The sequence below is a fragment of the Crassostrea angulata genome, chromosome 3 (assembly GCF_025612915.1).
Source record: "Crassostrea angulata isolate pt1a10 chromosome 3, ASM2561291v2, whole genome shotgun sequence".
NCBI lineage: Eukaryota > Metazoa > Mollusca > Bivalvia > Ostreida > Ostreidae > Magallana > Magallana angulata.
In genome coordinates this window covers 15973066-15993143 of record NC_069113.1, presented here as the reverse complement: position 1 = coordinate 15993143, position 20078 = coordinate 15973066, and the positions used below count along the sequence as shown (strand labels likewise).

The 20078-nt window shown below is 32.9% G+C and overlaps 1 protein-coding gene and 1 pseudogene across 2 annotated transcripts; one reads left to right on the top strand and one right to left on the bottom strand.

Annotated features, from left to right (window-relative positions):
- The first annotated feature begins 1357 nt into the window (after nt 1-1357).
- On the top strand, nt 1358-5527 carry LOC128175024 (multiple epidermal growth factor-like domains protein 10). 2 transcript variants are annotated; one of them, XM_052840398.1, is made up of 10 exons: nt 1358-1449; nt 1536-1658; nt 1819-1866; nt 2004-2060; nt 2191-2232; nt 2401-2658; nt 3009-3245; nt 4361-4477; nt 4635-4925; nt 5262-5527. In XM_052840398.1, the coding sequence occupies exons 1-10, from the start codon at nt 1404-1406 to the stop codon at nt 5447-5449; spliced, it is 1407 nt and encodes a 468-aa protein (XP_052696358.1). In that variant the 5' UTR covers nt 1358-1403; the 3' UTR covers nt 5450-5527. The 2 variants fall into 2 exon arrangements, with proteins under 2 accessions (XP_052696358.1, XP_052696359.1); XM_052840399.1 differs by lacking the exon at nt 2401-2658.
- A 127-nt stretch (nt 5528-5654) lies between these two features.
- LOC128175023 (coadhesin-like) lies at nt 5655-15497 on the bottom strand (annotated as a pseudogene).
- Nucleotides 15498-20078: the final 4581 nt, after the last annotated feature.

Below are 20078 nucleotides of genomic sequence, written 5' to 3'. Positions count from 1 at the left end.
TTGTAAGGAAAGACACTTCAATTCACATTTTCTGTCACAAGTTTATTTTTTTTTCAACATGCACCGTGTGTCCTGCAACCAAACAATAAAAAAACCAAACAATGAAATTACAACTTTGGCCATTTTCTTAAAAAAAAATTGAAGGTTAAATGCGTTATTTTTTGACAACCTCGCGTAGGGTACGTTCAAAGTCAATCTCGTTGCCTATCTTCAGCCATTTTTAATAATTTAGTTATTGTATCTAATACCAAACCGCACATTTGTAAATGTCACATCGTAAATTTTGAATTTAAAAGTTTGATGTTAACACAAAATTTACAAAATTAACATCCACCCAGTTAATCCAAAATTTACGATGTGGCAGCGAAATAAGTAAATGTGTCTAGGTTAACTCATTTGAAGACTGATGTGAAGTGTTATGTCCGGCGTCTGTTCGTTTGCCCGTCTATAAACTTTGCACACATTCGGATTCTTCTCCAGAACGACTGCACCAAATTCAACCGGACTTGCTCAATAAGCATTTGGGTGAAACTTCAAACTGGGTGAAACTGAGCTGCCACGCTTTCTTGAAAAGATGTCAATTTATAAAATAAAATAAATAAATACAAATTTGAATGTCTTAAAATAATGTTTTGTAATGAGCAAATGCACCAGAAATGCTATATTTTTTTTTATAGTGGAGCTTCTCTTTGTAGCATAGATTGGAATCTATGCAAACATCCTGTTTGTTTAAACTATGACCAGGGTCTCATAAATGGGCAATGAGGTGTAAATTCAACATAGGATTATAGATGGAAAACCTTTAAACGTCTTCTGATAAACTAACTCTATTTCTGAGTTATTCTGATTAAACATACCCACAGACCAATCAGAGCGGAACACGTTTAGATCTTTTGAACTACATTGCTAAAAGTGATGTTCTATTGCATGCAGGTATCCTTTTCTCAAACTCCTGAAGCTTGACAACAATATAAACATCCGAAAATAGTTGAAAAAGTTAAAATTTCACATGCATCAATTGCTACCAACCACCCAAATAATCAGCATTATCTATAGTTTTTCTGTTAAAAAAAGAAAGATTATCATAGCTGTTTGATTTTCCCAATATGCTGTTTGTGTTATTTTGCGTACTATTATATAAATTGTTGCAGTTTTGAGGTCTTCATGTGCGCATGTATTTTGTGTTTGCTTGGCAAACTATTCTTTGCTGTAAATCTAAATCCATGACTTTTACACAGAAATCCAAACATCGCACGCCTCTCTCTAACCCAGCTGCTTCCCCTAGAGAGTCTATTGTACTGATGGGTATCTAGCATAAATCTCTCCTTGAAGTCCCAACAAACCATATATATAGAGGCTTAAACACCACACATCTGATACCCACATCCCCGCCAACGAGAAAGATGAGGTTCTTCTTTGTCCTAGCTGTGATTTTGGTCTCAGCCCATTGTAAGACTTGACGAATTAAACCAAAGAACGTTCGTTAGCATATGTATGTTTTATTAGACATTGAATTGAAAACTTGACGTTTTCAGATTCCGTACAGGAAGAGGAAGTGGGACAGGCTGCTGTGGTCTCGGACACGGGGGAAGGAAAACCTGTCCAGCTCCCGGCCCAGGTCTCAGATGACGGAGAAGAAAAACCTGTTCAACTACCAGGTATCTTCCACGCTGTTCAAAGTTTTGTCTTTTATAATGCTTTTGTTATTTTATCATTACTCATTTTACTACTTGTTTTACTGTAGCCAAGTTTTGTCTCTTATAATGCTTTTGTTACTTTATCATTACTCATTTTACTTACTTCTTGTTTTAACTGTAGCTAGAGACACTGAGGACGAGGACGTCCTGACAGCAAGGTCTGCACAAGGTATGTGAAAGGTTTTATAAAGATTCCACGTGACTTGTTCTTTAGCAATATTAGCACGGTGTAACGATACCTACGGATTAACAAAGAAGTTTGGTTTTGAAATATCATAATTATTTCTTCATTTTTTTCTGGTGCAGAGGATGAAGTTTTGGAGGAGGAGAAGGAGGAGCAGGGGAAACCAGTCCAACTTCCGGGTGAGAAATGGAATGTTGAAATTTGATTTATTCTGTGATGCTACATATGTCGCCTTGAGTACTTCTGCTGAATATGTTTAGTGGTTACCGTACCAAGCAAATTTTTTCACAGAACTTTTCTTTTTTGCAGCAAGAGATGTCAATGAAGAAATAACGAAAAGGTCACAAAAAGGTAATTTGATCTATTTGAAGGTACTGTAAAGTACATGATTAAGATACTTTAACCAAAAGAAACGTTCGTTTAATTGATTATAGACTTTTAAAGTGGTATATCGAAACTAATGATTATGGCGCTGGTTTGGTTATTAAAAGATTGTCTCTATGGTACTCAATTCCGCAGGGCTTCAGCGTTCTTTTGCATGTGAAAACAGAAACCTGCGTTTGTGGTGTGGGACAGGCAGGCAGATACAATTATTTTACATTACGTACAAACTAAATGACTGGAGATGTCCAGGATCTAGGTATAAATGTTGGTCAGGAAGATCACGTGGTAAAATCCGGAAGTCATGTAACGGAAAAAGAGGATGCTGGGTCTGGTCTGCAAGTCGGTGTCGAAGATCTACCAGTTCTATTAATGTTGTTTACGCTTGTCGCAAGGGTTAGTTCATGTTTAGGCAAAATGTCTTTTTGGATATACCATTTGTATTTAGACGTTGTAGTCTTGAAATGAATTTAAAATTCAGCAACTTATTTGATAGTTTCAATATATTGACACTCTTTCGTTGACAATCATGCTATAGAAAGTAAATCATACTCGAGCATTACGTTTTAGCCTCGCTTTCATCCAGATGACTTATCAAACACCATGCGACGTTTATGATAGTAGTGGACATATCCACTATCCATAGCCTTTTATAAAAATATTATTTCTCTTTTGCTTTCCCCTATGAGTGAAGTGGCATTTTTTGTTTTTTGTTTTTGTTTTGAAAAACTAATTTCATACCACAGTAAAGAAATGCAGCAGGAAATGTGTGAGGAATGCCGAGTGTGTCAATGGGAGATGTCGCTGTAAGAAGGGCCATGGATGGAGCTCATCGAAACGTAGATGCGTGCGAAGGTGGAGGATATGCAGCAAGAAGCGTAGGTGTGGAAAGTATGCCCGATGTGTTTCCGGTATATGTCGCTGTCGTCGTGGATATCGATGGAACCGAGGAAAGAAACAATGCGTCAGAAGGAATAACCCACGTAAATACTATAATTAGTAACATATGTAGCTGGATAAATAAATGAACTTAAACTTGAAAAGCCAATCGGTTGATCATATGTTATATAACTAAGTATTATTATACCCAAACTGTTATGTATATAAAATATTGTTGATGAAAAAAAAAATTGGTCAACCAGCATTGTCCTATATGTTCCTCATATAACACTTCCCTTGACTCCTTTTCTTAATCGAAAATAAAAATTAGCAAGGACACAGTGTGTGAAAATAAAAACCTGACCATGATGCAGGGAAAAGGTAAAATAAAAATAACCAAGTTGTTCCACTTTACCGACCGTCACAGGAACAGTCAAGAGAGGGTCTTGCAAGAGGGACAAATCAATCAAAGGACATAACGCTGAACATAATTTAATGCAAAAAGAGACAAAGATGGGAAAACGAATGTTAGAGAGAGTGAATGAAACTAGTGTTCATTGATATCTTCTAAATAACTGGACGCTGTGTCCACGCAGACCATGCAGACCACGATTTTTTATCCGATTGTTGACGTTGTTGTAATGTCTCAACAAATAATTTTATCTTATTTCTTGAGAGTTCCAAAGACAAAAACTGAAAATGGACTTAATGAAAATGGAAATTCAAAGGATTGATTTTTATGTTAGAACAGACCCAAGCTCTAAAAGTAGTCAGGGTGAAGTAACCAGCTCGATTTTGAAGAAAAAACAAATATCTTTTCAGTGCGTGATTGAACCAAAACTGCGAAAACCAAACATTGCTTCTGTGGTGTAACACATGCAAACGATACAATTTTTTTTTACATATTGTATATATTGTTTGTGGATCTATGTATTGTTGTTTGTCAGGAATGCCTGCAAGTGGTAAATTCAGCAACAGTCATTGCCAGAGATCTGCCAATTACATTATCAGTTGTGTAAAAAATCGGCGCCTAAAAATCTGTTCTAATTTTAGATCGAAATCTACGAAAGAAAAATTAGAAGAGAATTATTCAACAGAATTAATGGTCCTTTCAGTATATTTGATCTCAATTTAATAGACGGTTTTAAAGTTATTAGTACGTAAATTTAGCCTTTGCATGATGTTTTCACATTAATTTTATATAGACTTAATTTTACAGCAAAGAAATGCAGTAAGAAATGTGTAAAGAATGCCGTGTGCGTCAGGGGAAAATGTCGATGTCGTCGGGGATATCGATTCACTAAAGGAAAGAAACAGTGCGTCAGAACAATTCTATGTAAATACCCAAATTAATAATATCATTTTTATTTTATAATTATTTTTTTCAATATTATAAATACTATTTAGGAAAAACCTATGTAAACTTTCACCAGCAATCACAGTTTCATGAGAATTTCGCTATATGGTCCCTTAATAAGTGTTTTTCTTGACAGGGTTAAAAGTTGGAAGAGGACAGGTTTGTGAACATGAAAGCCTGACCCTGAGGTGTAGTAAGGGCAGAGTCATCAGGGTGTTCTACTCTCTATACGGTCGTAGAAACAAACGAATATGCGCAAAGGGCAAGCCTATCAAAACCACAAAATGCAAGGCCAAGAATGCCAATAAGATAGCGAAAAAGAGCTGTGAGGGAAAGCAAACTTGTCGACTGAGAGCCAGTAACAAAGTCTATGGCGACCCTTGTAAGGGGACTTTTAAATACTTGACGGTGATCTACGGATGCAGAAGTAAGTTAATCAAGAATGTGTCTAATTAATCCTCTCGTATCCTTCAGGAAGGCAGAATTAACATTGAATAAAGAAAGAGATATATTCAGGAAATCAATCCATGATTTAAATGTATGAAACCTAGTTATTTTGTTATTTACGTTAATATCAAACTCCGTTAGCATCCTACAGTTGTTCTTGACAATAAAGATAGCATGTAACAATTATAATTTGCATCATTCGAAAGTCTAAATACCTAGTGCAAACTCCTCTTTCTGTTAAATCAGGGCTTTTATCACAATTTATAATTATAACTTATAATTATAATGCTTTTATTTATTTATTTTCTTTTTGCAGAAAGATGTGCTAAGAACGCAGTCTTCAATGGAAACACCTGTAAGTGTAAGAAAGGGTACAAAGGGCACGGATTCAAGAAATGTATAAAACGTAAGACCAGAAGAGATCTGGAAGAGCAGGAGGAGGAGAAACGTGACGTCACAGATGAGGGCATTGATGTCAGCGAAAATGGACTAGAAAGGGCGTAATATTGCACATCGATACGATGAAAATGGAATAATAATAATCTTAAATTTGACACTACACAATAAAACAACAGAATTTTATTTTACTCTCTTTCTTTTAAACAAACACAATCACATACTGAAAAGTAATAAAAGCTAAAAAGTAATAGAAGAACAAGTACAAAATTTGGTACAAAATACAAGATACAAAATCTAAACAAATGAGTTATAACAAACATTTCATTTGGGATGAAGCGTAAAATGAAAGCAGATTTTTTTCATAAAAACCTAAAGTGTGGAACACTTACACAGATATACATATTTGTGAATGTAGGTTAATGAGAATCGGGTGTACTGTTTTTATTTTGTAACATCTGATATGATTGTATTTATGAAAATACCATAGATACATATACATGTAAATATGCATCATTGCAAGTCGAGAAAGTCGATTACAGAACAGCAAGAAGTCCAGTGTATACGTTTAAGTGACATGATGTTTCTATTCGCAAACGTTCCTTCAGCATAAGTATTGCCCTTGACTGAAAGCCAATTTTATAGTTTATTTATAGTTTATTTTTTTCGAAACACATTTTTGGATAATTTTGTTAGATAATGGTGATATAATTCATTATGGAATTTATAGAAAGAAGTCAAACACATACCAATTTTAATAATGCTAAATTGTCGCCCTATCAAGTTCAAGTCAAAGTAACATGTATACGGTGCATTGTGTCAAATTCAAACGGCGCCAAATATTATACGAACAATAAACCATTAGATATTTTGCATTTGTTCATGAATATCCTTTTCAAATATTTAAGTTCTATCATATCTTTTTCATGTTGAATTGTTTATATCAAGAAACGAAACTGGAAAATAAATGTATGCTGAAGTGTCATCAAATCATTCTTAAACTTTGATCAAATCAGCCCTCTGTTTAGAGAATAGACTTGCGTAGTATCTATTTCTCGTGTACATCTGAGTTGCTGGTCCATATGTCTTGGAGAAATCATCTATTGGCACAAACCATCAACCCCAGATGACTCAAATCACTATTTGTAAATATAAGATCTTAGTTAACATTCAGATTAATGAACTTATATTTGAACTGATATTGACAATATATATATATATATATATATATATATATATATATATATATATATATATATATATATATATATATATAATAAAATATTGCTCTCATCCATACTTGGCGAGATGCATAACCATTACATCAACTCTAATGAAAAAAATATCAAAGCCTACCTTTGCCTTCTGTCCTTCATGTCCATTGTTGAATGTTTTTCTTTCGTTTGCATATGGTTTCGCGAATGTTTATTTTTATTCTGTTGTGCTTTATTTCTTTCTATGCTTGCTTTATTTTGTTTTTAAATTACATTTTGCTTATTGTAATGTATCATCTTCTAAATTTCACAATTAAAAAAATGTTGTTGGTTTTTAATGCTTTTTGTTTACAATTTTGTAATTTTGTCCAAATTATGGTCAAGAAGAATAAGTACTAGTACATGTATATAAATACCTTGACACTGAGTGATAAAACAGCTGTCATTTTTATAATCGGTGCTCAGTCCATTGCAGTCCATTTCTCCATTTTCAGGATTCATACAACGTCTTGTTCTCTTGTACATCTGCGACCCTTGACCACACTCACTGGTGCAAGCCGTGTACAGGGTCCAACTATCCCAGCTGTTCCAACCTTCATTTGCTTAAAAAACAAACAAAATTGCGAAATCACGATTATTATTAAATAAGCAGTATATGTTTTTCTATTCCACACGCTATGCTAATCGGAGTTCTATTTCATAGCAAGGCAAGTTCCGGAATAGTGTCTCAGGTCAAAAGTTAAGGAAACACTTACAAAAGCATGCTTTAATTTGCTACACTATTCATGATTTGCTACATGTATTATATTTGTTCTGAAAAGTCTATTCTATTTATATAAGCTTGCTTATATATATATATATATATATATATATATATATATATATATATATATATATTTGGTGAAAAATTACTTTCCCCTTTTGATAAAGAACTCTAATAATGAAACACAGAACAAGAAAATGTAACATTTGAACACTCACCTGGACAATGAGTAAGGAAACAGGTGTCATTTCTATATTCTGTACTTTGTCCATCGCAATCTATTTCCTCGTTTTCAGTGGATTGATTCGTACAGCGTCGCGATCTCGTGTACGTCCGATACCCTTGGCCGCACGTACTAGTGCAGGTCCTGGACAAGAACCAACTACCCCACATGTCCCATGCGTAATTTACTAAACAAACAAATTAGATTAAGACTGAGAATTTGAACAAATAAAACGTATAATATACAATGCAATGAGAATACTTACAGTGAAATGCTGAAATAACTTGATGGTCTTATGTTTGAGTTATGAGATAATAAAAATTAGATATTAATTAACGCTGAGATTTTAAAAACAAAACAAAGTTTAATTAAAGTCTGATATTGTTTGTTGACTTTTTCCATAGTTGTCTAAACTTTGACAAAAAAGTTTAAAATATGTTAAACTGATTTTATATTTTGAATGTCCTGCAACAATACAATTTTCATTACTGACCGGATATTACTTCATTTTATTTAAAAAAGGCTTTTAATATGAAAGTTCACTTACTAAAACCATTTTCTACTTAGCAAATGAATTAGAAAATTAAACATACGCATACCTGGACACTGAGTGATAAAACAGCTGTTATTTTTATATTCTGCACTTTGTCCAATGCAGTCTTTCCCTCCTTTTTCAGGAGATGGATTTGTACAGCGCCTTGTTCTAGTATACGTCTGAGACCCTTGTCCACAGGTGCTGGAACAAGTCGTGGATAGGGACCAACTACCCCAGCTGCCCCAACCACTCCTCTCTGAACAAAAAACAAATAGTAATAATTTAAACTGAGATTTAAATGAAAAAAAAACATATTGGTATATCAACATGTAGTAATTATAATTACAGTTAACAAAATATAGTTACTTCCTGGGCAGGTTTTCTCAAAGTGTGTCAAATCAAAACTAAATTCAAAAGTTAAATGGTGGTAATTTGTTACATTGTATTCCTTGCTACCCTGATTTTTTTCATTGAAGATTTCAGGTAATAAAGAGGTGTTCAATCAACTTTTACATAATATATATAATAGAAAATTTTAATAGAAAGTGTTGATACTATACTTTGTTATGATATATTTCAATATACTTTCATGTTAAATACTGAAATCTGATTGGTTAAGAAACAGTTGATAATCCGTTCTATTACCCTCAGCGTTAGCAACACACTTAACAACGGGAAACACAACGAATTGTTACATCCGCGTTAATTATGCGCGTACGGTTCGGCGTAGAATTCACGTCATTTCTAAATAAAAGCAGTAAAAAAATTCTTTAATGTTAAGACATTCAGTATAATAAAATAAATAGTGCCTGTTTGGGAGGAGAACAGTTGAAATTGACACCCCTTGAAAACCATTGTCAACCTCCGCTTAGTGTCGGTTGACAATGGTTTCCTCGGGGTGTCAATTTCAACTGTTACCCTCCCAAACAGGCACTATTTATATCATGTCAGGATATAGAAATATAAAAACATATTATTTTTTAAAATCTGACACAAAAGGAGCCGCGATATAGACAGAGAAATAATATAAGATTTAAAATGTTCGTGCATAATATGATAGCTTTGTTATTCTTATATAAACATTATAAAATCAGATAGCAAACAATCATGAAAAATATGAAAAATAGATAAACATGTATATATTCAAACGATTGCTGTTACTTTTCTAAATAAGTATGTATATGTATTTATTATTTGCATTATAATGGATAAAATAATTTTTTTTTCACAGATAAGATACCGAAAAGATATTTGCACACCTGAACATGTATTTAAACAGCTGGCATTGTAATACTGAGTACTTAGTCCACTGCAGTCTTTTCCTTCGTTTTTAGGGGATGGATTTGTGCAGCGTCTTGTTCTTGCATACGTTCGAAACCCTCGACCACATGTACTAGAACAGGTCGTGGACATAGTCCATTTTCCCCAGCCGCCCCAGCCTCCGTTCACTAAATAACCATAATTTGATCATAAGTAAGAATGTTAACCAAATAAACAGTTCTACATCATGCACTTGATGGTAAATGTTGTGAGTTGAATAGTGCTTTAATCATTATCATAGCAGCTAGTTTTAAATCACATAAAAGTATAATGGTTTTTCTTAATGCTTTCTGTTTATTTTGTTTGGTTTTGTATCTTATTCAGTTGTTTTGTTGGTTTTTCTTTAAATATTATGGGAGCAAATAGGAAAACAATGTATATGAAAACCTGGACAATGCGAAGAAAAACAGGTGTCATTTTTATTCTGGGTACTTGGTCCATTGCAGTTTTTCCCTCCGTTTTTAGGGGATGGATTTGTGCAGCGTCTTGTTCTCGTGTACGTCTTAGACCCTCGTCCACAGGTGCTCGAACATGTCGTAGTTAGGGACCAACTACCCCAGCTGTTCCAACCACCGTCTACTGAATAATGAAAAACGTTTGATGTAAAATAGGAAAATGGCACATATTACATACTGTCCATTAATACACTGTTACCTTAGTGTACATTTCTGATCTTTACCAGAAAGGGGTTTCTTCTCGATGTGAAAATTCAGACAAAGTAGTTGTATAATCATATTCTCTTATCCGTGTTACTGTCTTATGCGTTATTTCAATAAATGATTTGCAATATTTTGTTTTTAGAGTTATATTTGTGGATTTTATATTAATTAGTATGGGTTTTTTGGTTTCAATTGCTTATATTTCTTTATTTTTTTTTCCTATTAAAATTGCATTTTGATTAACACAATGAACAATTTAATTATATGTTTACCAATACATTCAGAGACGAAACAGCTGCTAGTATTAACGTCAGTACTTTCCCCATTACAGCCTGTACCCCCGTATTTAGGGGATGGATTTGTGCAGCGTCTTGTTCTTGTGTACGTCTTAGACCCTTGTCCACAAGTGCTCGAACATGTCGAAGTTAGGGACCAACTACCCCAGCCGCCCCAACCTCCGTTCACTAAATAACCATAATTTGATCATAAGTGAGAATGCTAACCGAATAAACATTTCTACATACTAGTACTGCACTTGATGATGAATGTTGCAAGTTTAATAGTGCTCTTTATCATTATCATAGCAGGTATTTTCAAATCACATAAAAAACCAAAATGACTGTTCTTAAGGCTCTTTTTTCTTTTTTGTATCTTATTCAGTTGTTTTCTGTAAATTTCCCTTTCAATGCGATGCAGTATTATGGGAGTGAATTGGAAAACTATTATATGAAAACCTGGACAATGGGAAGAAAAACAGATGTAATTTTTATTCTGGGTACTTGGTCCATCGCAGTCTTTCCCTCCGTTTTTAGGGGATGGATTTGTGCAGCTTCTTGTTCCAGTGTACGTCTTAGACCCTCGTCCACAGGTGCTCGAACATGTCGTAGTTAGGGACCAACTACCCCAGCTGCTCCAACCGCCGTCCACTGAATAAATGAGTTTTAATTTTATGGAAGTCGGACAATGACGCGTATAACACACTGTTCATATTATGTTCAGTTCTGATCTTGACCAGGAAGAAGATGCGCCTCCGTGTGAAAAATCAGACAGTTATTGTTTGATCATGGTGTCGTATGTTTTTTTTTACCGTGCATGTCTTTACATCTTATATGAAATTTTTATGTGATTTGGAATGGTCTGATTTAAATTTTTGTTTTCGATATTATTTGATTTTAAAGTTTTTCATTTACTAATGTTACTTTTCCTGATGTGAAATTATTTAGTTGCTTACCAGTACATTCAGACATGAAACAGCTGCTACTTTTAACCTCAGTACTTTTCCCATTACATTTATTACCCCCGTTTTTAGGGGATGGATTCGTGCAGCTTCTTGTTCTAGTGTACGTCTGAGACCCTTGTCCACAGGTGCTCGAGCATGCCCCAGTTGTTACGGACCAACTACCCCAGCTGCTCCAACCACCGTCCACTGAGCACATACATAAAATACATTTAATAACTGCATTTTTATACCGTAGAGGATGATGATAAGAATGAGAAGTTTTAAGATTGATATACTGATACGTACCCGAACATGTTGTAATGCAGCATTTGTACGCTTGATAGTACCAACTTCTAATCAAAATATGATACGATTTGAATATTAAATATATGTATGAATAAACAAATCAAAATTACTGTTTTATCCCGTCGTTTTTAATTTAAACAGAACAAAATTATGTAAGAGTGGAAAGTTGGACAGATTAAGTTTGTATTTTATTAAATAAAGAAGGAGACGGGACAACACCTACACTATTTGTAAACATACCTCCGTCTTGAGCATCTATCTAGCCAGAGAAATCCGCACGATGTGTAAGAGGTGTATCCGTTTAATTTTTTTTTCCGTGCATTGGTAGTTTTTCTTCCCAGTTTGTTTGCTACAGTAGTTATTACATGCGCCCGTAATCTCTACTGGTTTTAGACTCAGTACAAAGATAACAACCAGCGCAATGTTAAGCATTTGACATCTTCCATTGGCAAAAAGTACCTCCCTTTTGTCTGATGTACACTTCATTCTGTGTGCAATTAAGAGAAAAGGAGATATAACAAAAATGTTGTGTAGTTCGCATCTTATTGCTCGTGTTCGCTATAGACGAGTGTTACTGTAGCATCAAAATACCCTGAAAAATGTATATAATTCACAAAATGTTCTAAAATATACTTTTTTTTCTATCAGAAAGCATGTCAAATTAAACATTAGGCAAAATATTTGCAATTTAGCGCCGCTATACAATAGTCATCGACTCGATTCCTTGTTCTTTGATACCAAAATCCGGAAGATAATTGAATTTTTTAATATCACAAATATATTAGCTACATGTAAGTCAAGTTTTCAAATAGGAAATTGTATTTTTTCTCTCTGCTTCAGTCCATTGGTTATTACTAAATTGACACTCTTAACTATATGGCACCAATTAGGCGAGACCATGTTATTTTTATTATCGAATCTTGAAACACGTAGATGAGTGGCAAGTCAACAAAAATATGAGATCAACCAGGTCGACATAATTATTTCACAAATTGACATAACCAAACGCTATGTCCCTAAACCAAATCATAACCCCTAACCCTAATACTCAACCAATAGCGATCCTCGCCCATACTTTTGACTCATAAAACCTAACCGAAATCGTTGTAGAAAAAAAGATGAAAAATGTTACAAATATATAATAACAATATCAGGCCTTTTCTTCAAGTCTATCGATTACATATTAAGATATTTTTTATTAGAAATTGCATGTTTGACAGAGTAGGTTTTAATCATTACCAAATATTTTGAAGTTTTAATAAAAAAAGATAGTTTCACAATACGTATCGTGGAAGTTATTCAGAGTCATTACTCGTACTGATAAGTGATAACATATTTTCTATGAACTTGAGAAACACCTGAATGAAAGCACGTCAGAGGATTGACCATTTTATTAATGATCCGATTTCTTTTGTGCATCTGTACTACCATAATACATGTATTTTTGGGAGTTGATTTTAATCAACTCTCCTATGCAGTTACTCTGACAAACCGAAAGTGAAACAGTGTTTGGACCAAAGCACGAATCATCACCGCTGACAAGAATTAGTTCTTGAGAATAATTGATAAAGAAATAATGTATGCTAAAGCATTATTTTTCAAGGAAACATATTTATAAATACCTTGAAAATAGTCGGATTTTAAATGGTACTAACAATTTAGATATTTTTTGTAGTTGTATGTATTCTTACGCCAGAGTTCAATATAGTCTCGTTCAACTCGACGCTCGGCTGTCTCTGTAAATCTCCGACAAGCAGAGAGTCCCTCTTGCTTGTCGGGGATTAATGGCGATAGCCGAGCGTTTGGTTGAACGAGACGAGAGTTCAATATTGCTTGGATCCAAAAATTTTCCAGAAATATTTCTATCACTGAAACATAGTTTGATTGAATTTATTCTATCTTTAAATCTATACTACTACATTAAAATAATAGACTCGAATTTTTAGTCTTTAATACCGATAAATCGGAAGAATACTGTCTTTTGTTTTAAATATTTTAAATATCATTGGTACTTGAAGATTACCAATTTGTTTTTATTTTTTCCCAGTTAAGCTTCGCTAATTAATAATCAACGAAAATTCCTCAAAAAATCCCGGAAATCATCTTGATTTTTTTGGATTTTACAATCTTGCGCTTGTGCAATACATTCACGCTAACGGGATCTTTAGTTTCTGTTTCCACAATTTCATATTTGCATGAATAAACCAAGATATGATAATACAAATACGGGTAAATTTTCATGGGAAATTTGCTATATATTCTGTTCATATATAATATATTAATGATTTCGTATGAGAGAAAGTATTAAATAACAAATATACATTTCAACTAATTGCATGTACTTCCTTTTGTTATCGTGATGACAAAAAATATTTGATAACATGCAAAAAAATCCACATAATGTTTCTTAATAGAGTGAAGATAGAATATGTTTTATCGTAAAAATGAATTATGTCCTACAGACCCAGTTTTACGATAGAATGCTTTCCGTGTATTGTCTCTGTAGCAAAGAAAATACGTGTACGTTGGTATAAAAGTGTTGAATTCTTCCACTGTATGGATTAAAATTTTTAGATGAAAGGTATTTACAGTCTCATAAAATGGTTTATTATGATGAATTTGACTTGGTTTTTTTCAGGGCAACTTCATTCATTTTCTCCAAAATCGTTCTGGAGCGATTTTGCAATTTTCTGCTACATACAGGTATATGGGAGGCATTCTACATTGCAACTATGGTGAGGGCCTTTCCGAGACACAGTTAGATTATTCAAACTAAGGAAAGTGTAGTGAAATTAATAGCATTATTGTACATGTAGGCTTATAACTTTGTTATGTAAATGTCAATAATACGGTGTGTCGATGTACCTATTTCGTAAATGTCCGATATGTAATGTCAACCCGTGCACGCACGGGTCAAAGTCTAGTATTACTTAACATGATATATATGGGGTTTTATCAACATTCTTGTGTCGAAAAAGTCCGAAAATTCATATTATTAAAATGTGCGTAATTCAAATACAGATTAGAAACTACCTGTACTTGTCATGCAAAATAACATATCATTGATTTTTAAAATAAATAAACACCGATAAAATTAACTCCCGTCAGTTCTTCGGTACTTTGATTAATATCGTTGATACACAAAATGATTGTCAAAAGAAATACGTATTTTTCATGCTTCTTGTTGACAAAATAGTCTCATATTACGATTATTTATAATGAAATAGAATGAAACTACAAGATGAAATAACTGTTTTTACATCTGGTGTTACAGCGTTTTAAAAAGATTGTAGGTCAAAATCAAACTTCTTTACCTTACCATTTTTTCATGACCCTTACATTGAATTTCTTGAAGACCGCTTTACTTATAAATCAGGACATTTACTTAACGGTTTTTTGTTATTGGTATTTAAAAATTACAAATTTAGGATTAAATACATGTATCTAACAAATGACAAATGGGTTGCATTATTCTAAATCACAACTATAATAAAATGTCTAAAATGACAGTCAGAACTTACATCCAATATAGTGTACTTGAATTTGTAGTAAAACACGCCCGTTCTTATATTCTTAATTATAAATGTACAAACTTAAGGACGCTGGGTAGACAACAAGTTTCCCATCAGATCTACCTTAAACTTTTAGTTATGATATGATAAGCTTTGCACTAATATTTAGGAACGAAAATTTCCAAAAATGTTAGTTTTTAAATTTAATTTTTTTCCTAATCCTTTTTACAAAACACTTCTTCTAAAATAGATCAATACAGAATAAAAATGACCACGAACACCGAGTCCTCTTAAAAGCAACTTTCTATCAATAACATAAATACTTACTGTATTAACAAGTGGTACTTCAAGGACGAATAGCAAAAACTGCGACCACATTCATTTGAATAAAAAAGGAATATATAATTCAATGGACATGTACTTTATAGAGATAAATACTTCCGTGTGTACAGATGTAAGAAATTTTAGCAGAAAAAAGCGTATGTTTCGGGATATACTCACTTGACTTTAAAAAGAAGTGGATTTGTGATTGAATTGGTGATAATGTTGCATCAAGTACTTGACTTCGAAGGAAACAAACGGTAAAAATGAAGAAAAGTCATTCGCTTAAATAGTTTCCCTGCCTTTTATTTTGAATAAGGGGAGATACACACAATCAAAGACATGTAACAGATTTGACAGGAGAGTTTGAAACCATTAAGATTCAATTTGAATTACATGTAACTGGAGATTCTTAACAGTTAATAATGGCGTTCATATCCGGTTATAATTCTTGATATATCTCTGCAAATTAAAAATCATTCCAAAGGTTGGTCTGATTATTTAACGCTACCATGAATCTTACTGATGATTTCATTTGTGTTAAAAACTATCATTACAAATACCGATATCAAAATAAAGCCAACTTTCAAAGACATAGTGCAGCGGAGCATCTGTTATCCGGACATGTTCGTTCCCAAGTCCAATGGTCCGAATAGGTGAAACGTCCGGATATCTGAAATGTGTCTATTGTTGTCATAAATGATAATTTATTTAATTACACTGTTTTCTTTGCCTTTCATACTAAATAAGAACAAACTGTTGTCCTTTAAAGTTCACTTGTTTTTAAAAAAGGAACTCTGCTTTTAATTGTTGTTTAGTAAGGAAATATTAGGCAACCTATAAGAATAGCCACATCAGGCTATATGAATAATGTCAAAGTGGGAAGTGTGCCTATTTAAGTTATTTTCTTTAACACTCTATTTCTAGACCCGTCAATTTTCCACCAATGCACTTCCGATCAGTTGACATGCTTTCCCTTTTTGTTTTTTTTGTTTTCTGCCCATACTTTTGGTTTTGACTTAATCTAACTAGACATACTTGAGACACTTCGTTTTAAATAATTTTTTTGAATATAATACACTTAATTCATGTATTTTATAAGTACATTCTTCCTTTGAAATAGAGGGGTGTTTTAAAAAATGCTTGGATTTGACAGTTGCACAGTGTAACGATATCTAAGTCAGGTGAAGTTAAGTGTGACTATTCCTGGCTAACCAATACTGTCGATACTATTCAAAGTGATTTGGAAAGTCAGATTGTTTATACAAACTACTCAATTGGGGCTAGCAGGTGAAAAGGTCTGAAACCAAATTGACACGCGTATTCTTTCTATTGTATTCTTAAATGATACCGTCTGGTTAAATCAGAGACATAAATAACAAGTTATTTATGTCTCTGGTTAAATGAAGCAAAAATTATAGTAAGTCTTTTTGTGGTAAAAAAAAACCGCCCAGATCCGGAACGCAAAATTCCGGATATATGAGACAAAATAACGTACAAAAACACTATGTTTGTATCAGTGGTGTTTTTCTAGTCCCGTCTGACCCCCTCAATATTTACTGTTTTTTACATTTTTGTCATTTATTTGAATAAATGGCCTATTTTCATCTTTAACTATGTTATGTGTTTCTATTTTCATCAAAAAATCTTGTGCAGTCGTCTTGCCTCTTAATAACAAAGGAACATAAACACTATGTTTCCAAATACAATAGTCCGTAAATTGAAGCGTAAGGATATCTGGAGTCCGGATATACAATGCCCCACTGTATTGTTTTTTCTGTTTCGCTGGACAGTAAATTGCAGTGGTTTCAATACAGAGTTAATCAACATATTCTAACTTGTGTACACAATATGCAAAACAGAAACAAATACGTGTACAATTTGTGTGCATATTGAATTACCTGTCTTCTCTATCCGCATTATGTATAACTGCCCACAATGTATAGATTATTTGGTTGTCTCATTTATTCTGAAATTTATTTCTCTTTTGTTAAGAGCAAGTTTGAGGTACAACAAATATGGAGTTTTTGTAAAATGATATATTTCATTTCTTACTCATACAATAAAAAATATTCAAAAATTTAAATATAAATTATTAGAAATTTTTCGTCACAAAATAGTTATCAAAGGCAAAAAATTTATTACAATTTTAAGGTAGAACTGGTGGGTAGTTTGTTGACTACCAAGCCTTCTTAAGCTTAAGCCAAGCCATTTTTTTGTCAACTTGTACAGCGTTTTTTATTCTTCAGTTGGTTTTGTCTGTTATTTAAGTAATCCTTGTGTGATTACTTCACCTGACTTTACAAAAGTGTTGGATATCAACAAATCGTATATCTGTACATTGAGTAACAGGCAGCAAAGCATGTAGTTTACATTAAGAGCCTATTCAGTTCGTTGTCTAATGTTGGAAAAGTTGAAAGAATGAATAGAAAGTGGCGAATTTTTCTGCATATGTTTTATGAATCCCTATCATGACTACTTTCTGTTATATGTTCTGAATTTTGCAATGATATGAAATTATATGTATTTTATATTTTATTCAGTACAATGGGAAAACGTGTGTATTCTAAAGGGATTGACTTAAATTTACTTCACGTTTCGTATTATAATAAGTAGAGTACCCGCAACGTTATTTTTTACAATCCTATCCTATCGTATCATGTATCAATCCTATCGTATCGCGCGTGTATACTGTTCTATCGTACGTTAATCCTATCATATCGTGCGTGAATCCTATCCTATCATTTATCTTGTAAAAAATAACGTTGCAGGTACTGTATTTATGACTATGTCATACAAATTGTAAGAACCAATCAATTGAAAAACATGAAAATAATACTTGGCTCTTTGAACTTGTGATACAAATTCATCTGCACTGTATTTCTGAATGTTTTTTAAACATTAGCATTGATACCGTTGTTTTTTTTCTTGAAAAATATACCGTAAAAAGATGACATTTTCCAAAATATAAAAGATGGAAAAGATGAATAAAATATTTCTAGAGCCCCATACTTGATCGTACGCAAAAATGGGGTTTCACCTGCATCAATACACAAATTGCATAATCAATTGATTTCCTGTCAAAAACGTTTTATATTACCATAATTGATTTCGTGTTGATTTAAGAATAGATAAAAATTTAAAAAGGCGTTCCACCTGCATCAGTTTACAAATTACATCTTTTATAGATTTCTTGTCCAGCACGTTTCATATCTATTGAATTCCTGCTGAGAGGTTCTGTGACAGGTTGTTTTATTTAAATCATCATTGTAAGATGGTTTAACACATGCTGCACAGTTGATACAGGCCTTTTCTTCAACAATTACATCATTTTTTTGAAAGATAATGAATTATTGCTAAGGAAGGACTTGTTTGCATTTTAGTACAAAAAATGCGCAATTCAGTTTAAGAAACATGATATATTCAATATTGTGGATGCTCGCAGGATAACAAAAATCAATATTTTTTAGACATTTTTTAAAATTACATATATATGAATTTGGAATGAAAATTATTTCAAGTGCATGAACATTTTAAAACATTTTGTGATAATTGTTATTTACATGTCTTTTTTATTACCTTAAACAAACATATTAAATAAAATCATTTAATACTTATGATTAACAATTAACAATACAAAGATAGACTCAATAAAAAGAACAAATAAATTCAAATGATGTACAAGTCCTTTTTGTTTAAAAACATTTTATTTTGCATTTCATTTTAACAATAAAACTTACATTTGCCAAGAGTAATTACAGTATGGAAAAACATGTAATTAAGTGATTTTGCATATACCAAAAAAAAACTATTTTAAAATCAGTTGAAAATATCTTAATATTTCCCAAGAACATTTGAATAATGAAAGTCTGATATTTTGACAGGCTATATTTACTTTAGAACAATTGTCAGGGATGATAGCTTAACAAGCTAATTGACATCCGACTTTTTTAATAATCGAATAAAAGGATCATTGAGTTTCTGCGGGATTCCATCCCTAGTCCTTAAATTACATCCCGGCCACCCTTACCCCACCTTCAAATGAGCTTTTCTGATCACATTTTGTCTATCGGCCGTCTGTCCCTCTGTCCATAAGCTTTTCACATTTTCAACATCTTCTCCAGGAACACTGGGTGAATTTCAACCAAACTTGGCACAAAACTTTTTTAGGCAATGTGGATTCTTTGAAATTTTGAGAAGGTTTCAAAAATCTTCTTTTGAAGAACCATTTTGCCAGGAAAGCTTAAAAGCTTATACTGTGGAGGAATATGACAAATCATTCAGACATTTTGCGATTGAGTAATTATTATTTAGTATTCATTCCTGTTTTTTTCCAAATTGCGTAAGATATTAATGATTCTCATACATTTATATTTTCAATTACTAGTACATATGTATTAGTATCAATTAATGCGCTATCTATAACTGTACCCCGTCCCCTATCTGCGCGTGCGACCAGATAATCACAAAAAATTAAATAATCGACGCTGAGTGAGAAGCTGAATAGCAGAATGTTTTCCGGTTCTACCGTTGTGGCGAGCGCAGCAAGAATTACACATACCTTGCATCATTTACAACTAAGTGTTATCAAGTTATCAACTATTGCGTATACTGCAAGTATATTCTATATAAAGTTTCTAGTCCACTTGTTAATATTTAAGCATT

Excerpts from the sequence above, each read along its gene's own strand:
- LOC128175024 (XM_052840398.1), top strand. The coding sequence starts at position 1,404 with ATGAGGTTCTTCTTTGTCCTAGCTGTGATTTTGGTCTCAGCCCATT. Across the intron at positions 3,246-4,360 it reads CGTCAGAAGGAATAACCCAC|CAAAGAAATGCAGTAAGAAA; the intron begins GTAAATACTATA and ends TTAATTTTACAG. Across the intron at positions 4,478-4,634 it reads GTGCGTCAGAACAATTCTAT|GGTTAAAAGTTGGAAGAGGA; the intron begins GTAAATACCCAA and ends TTTTCTTGACAG.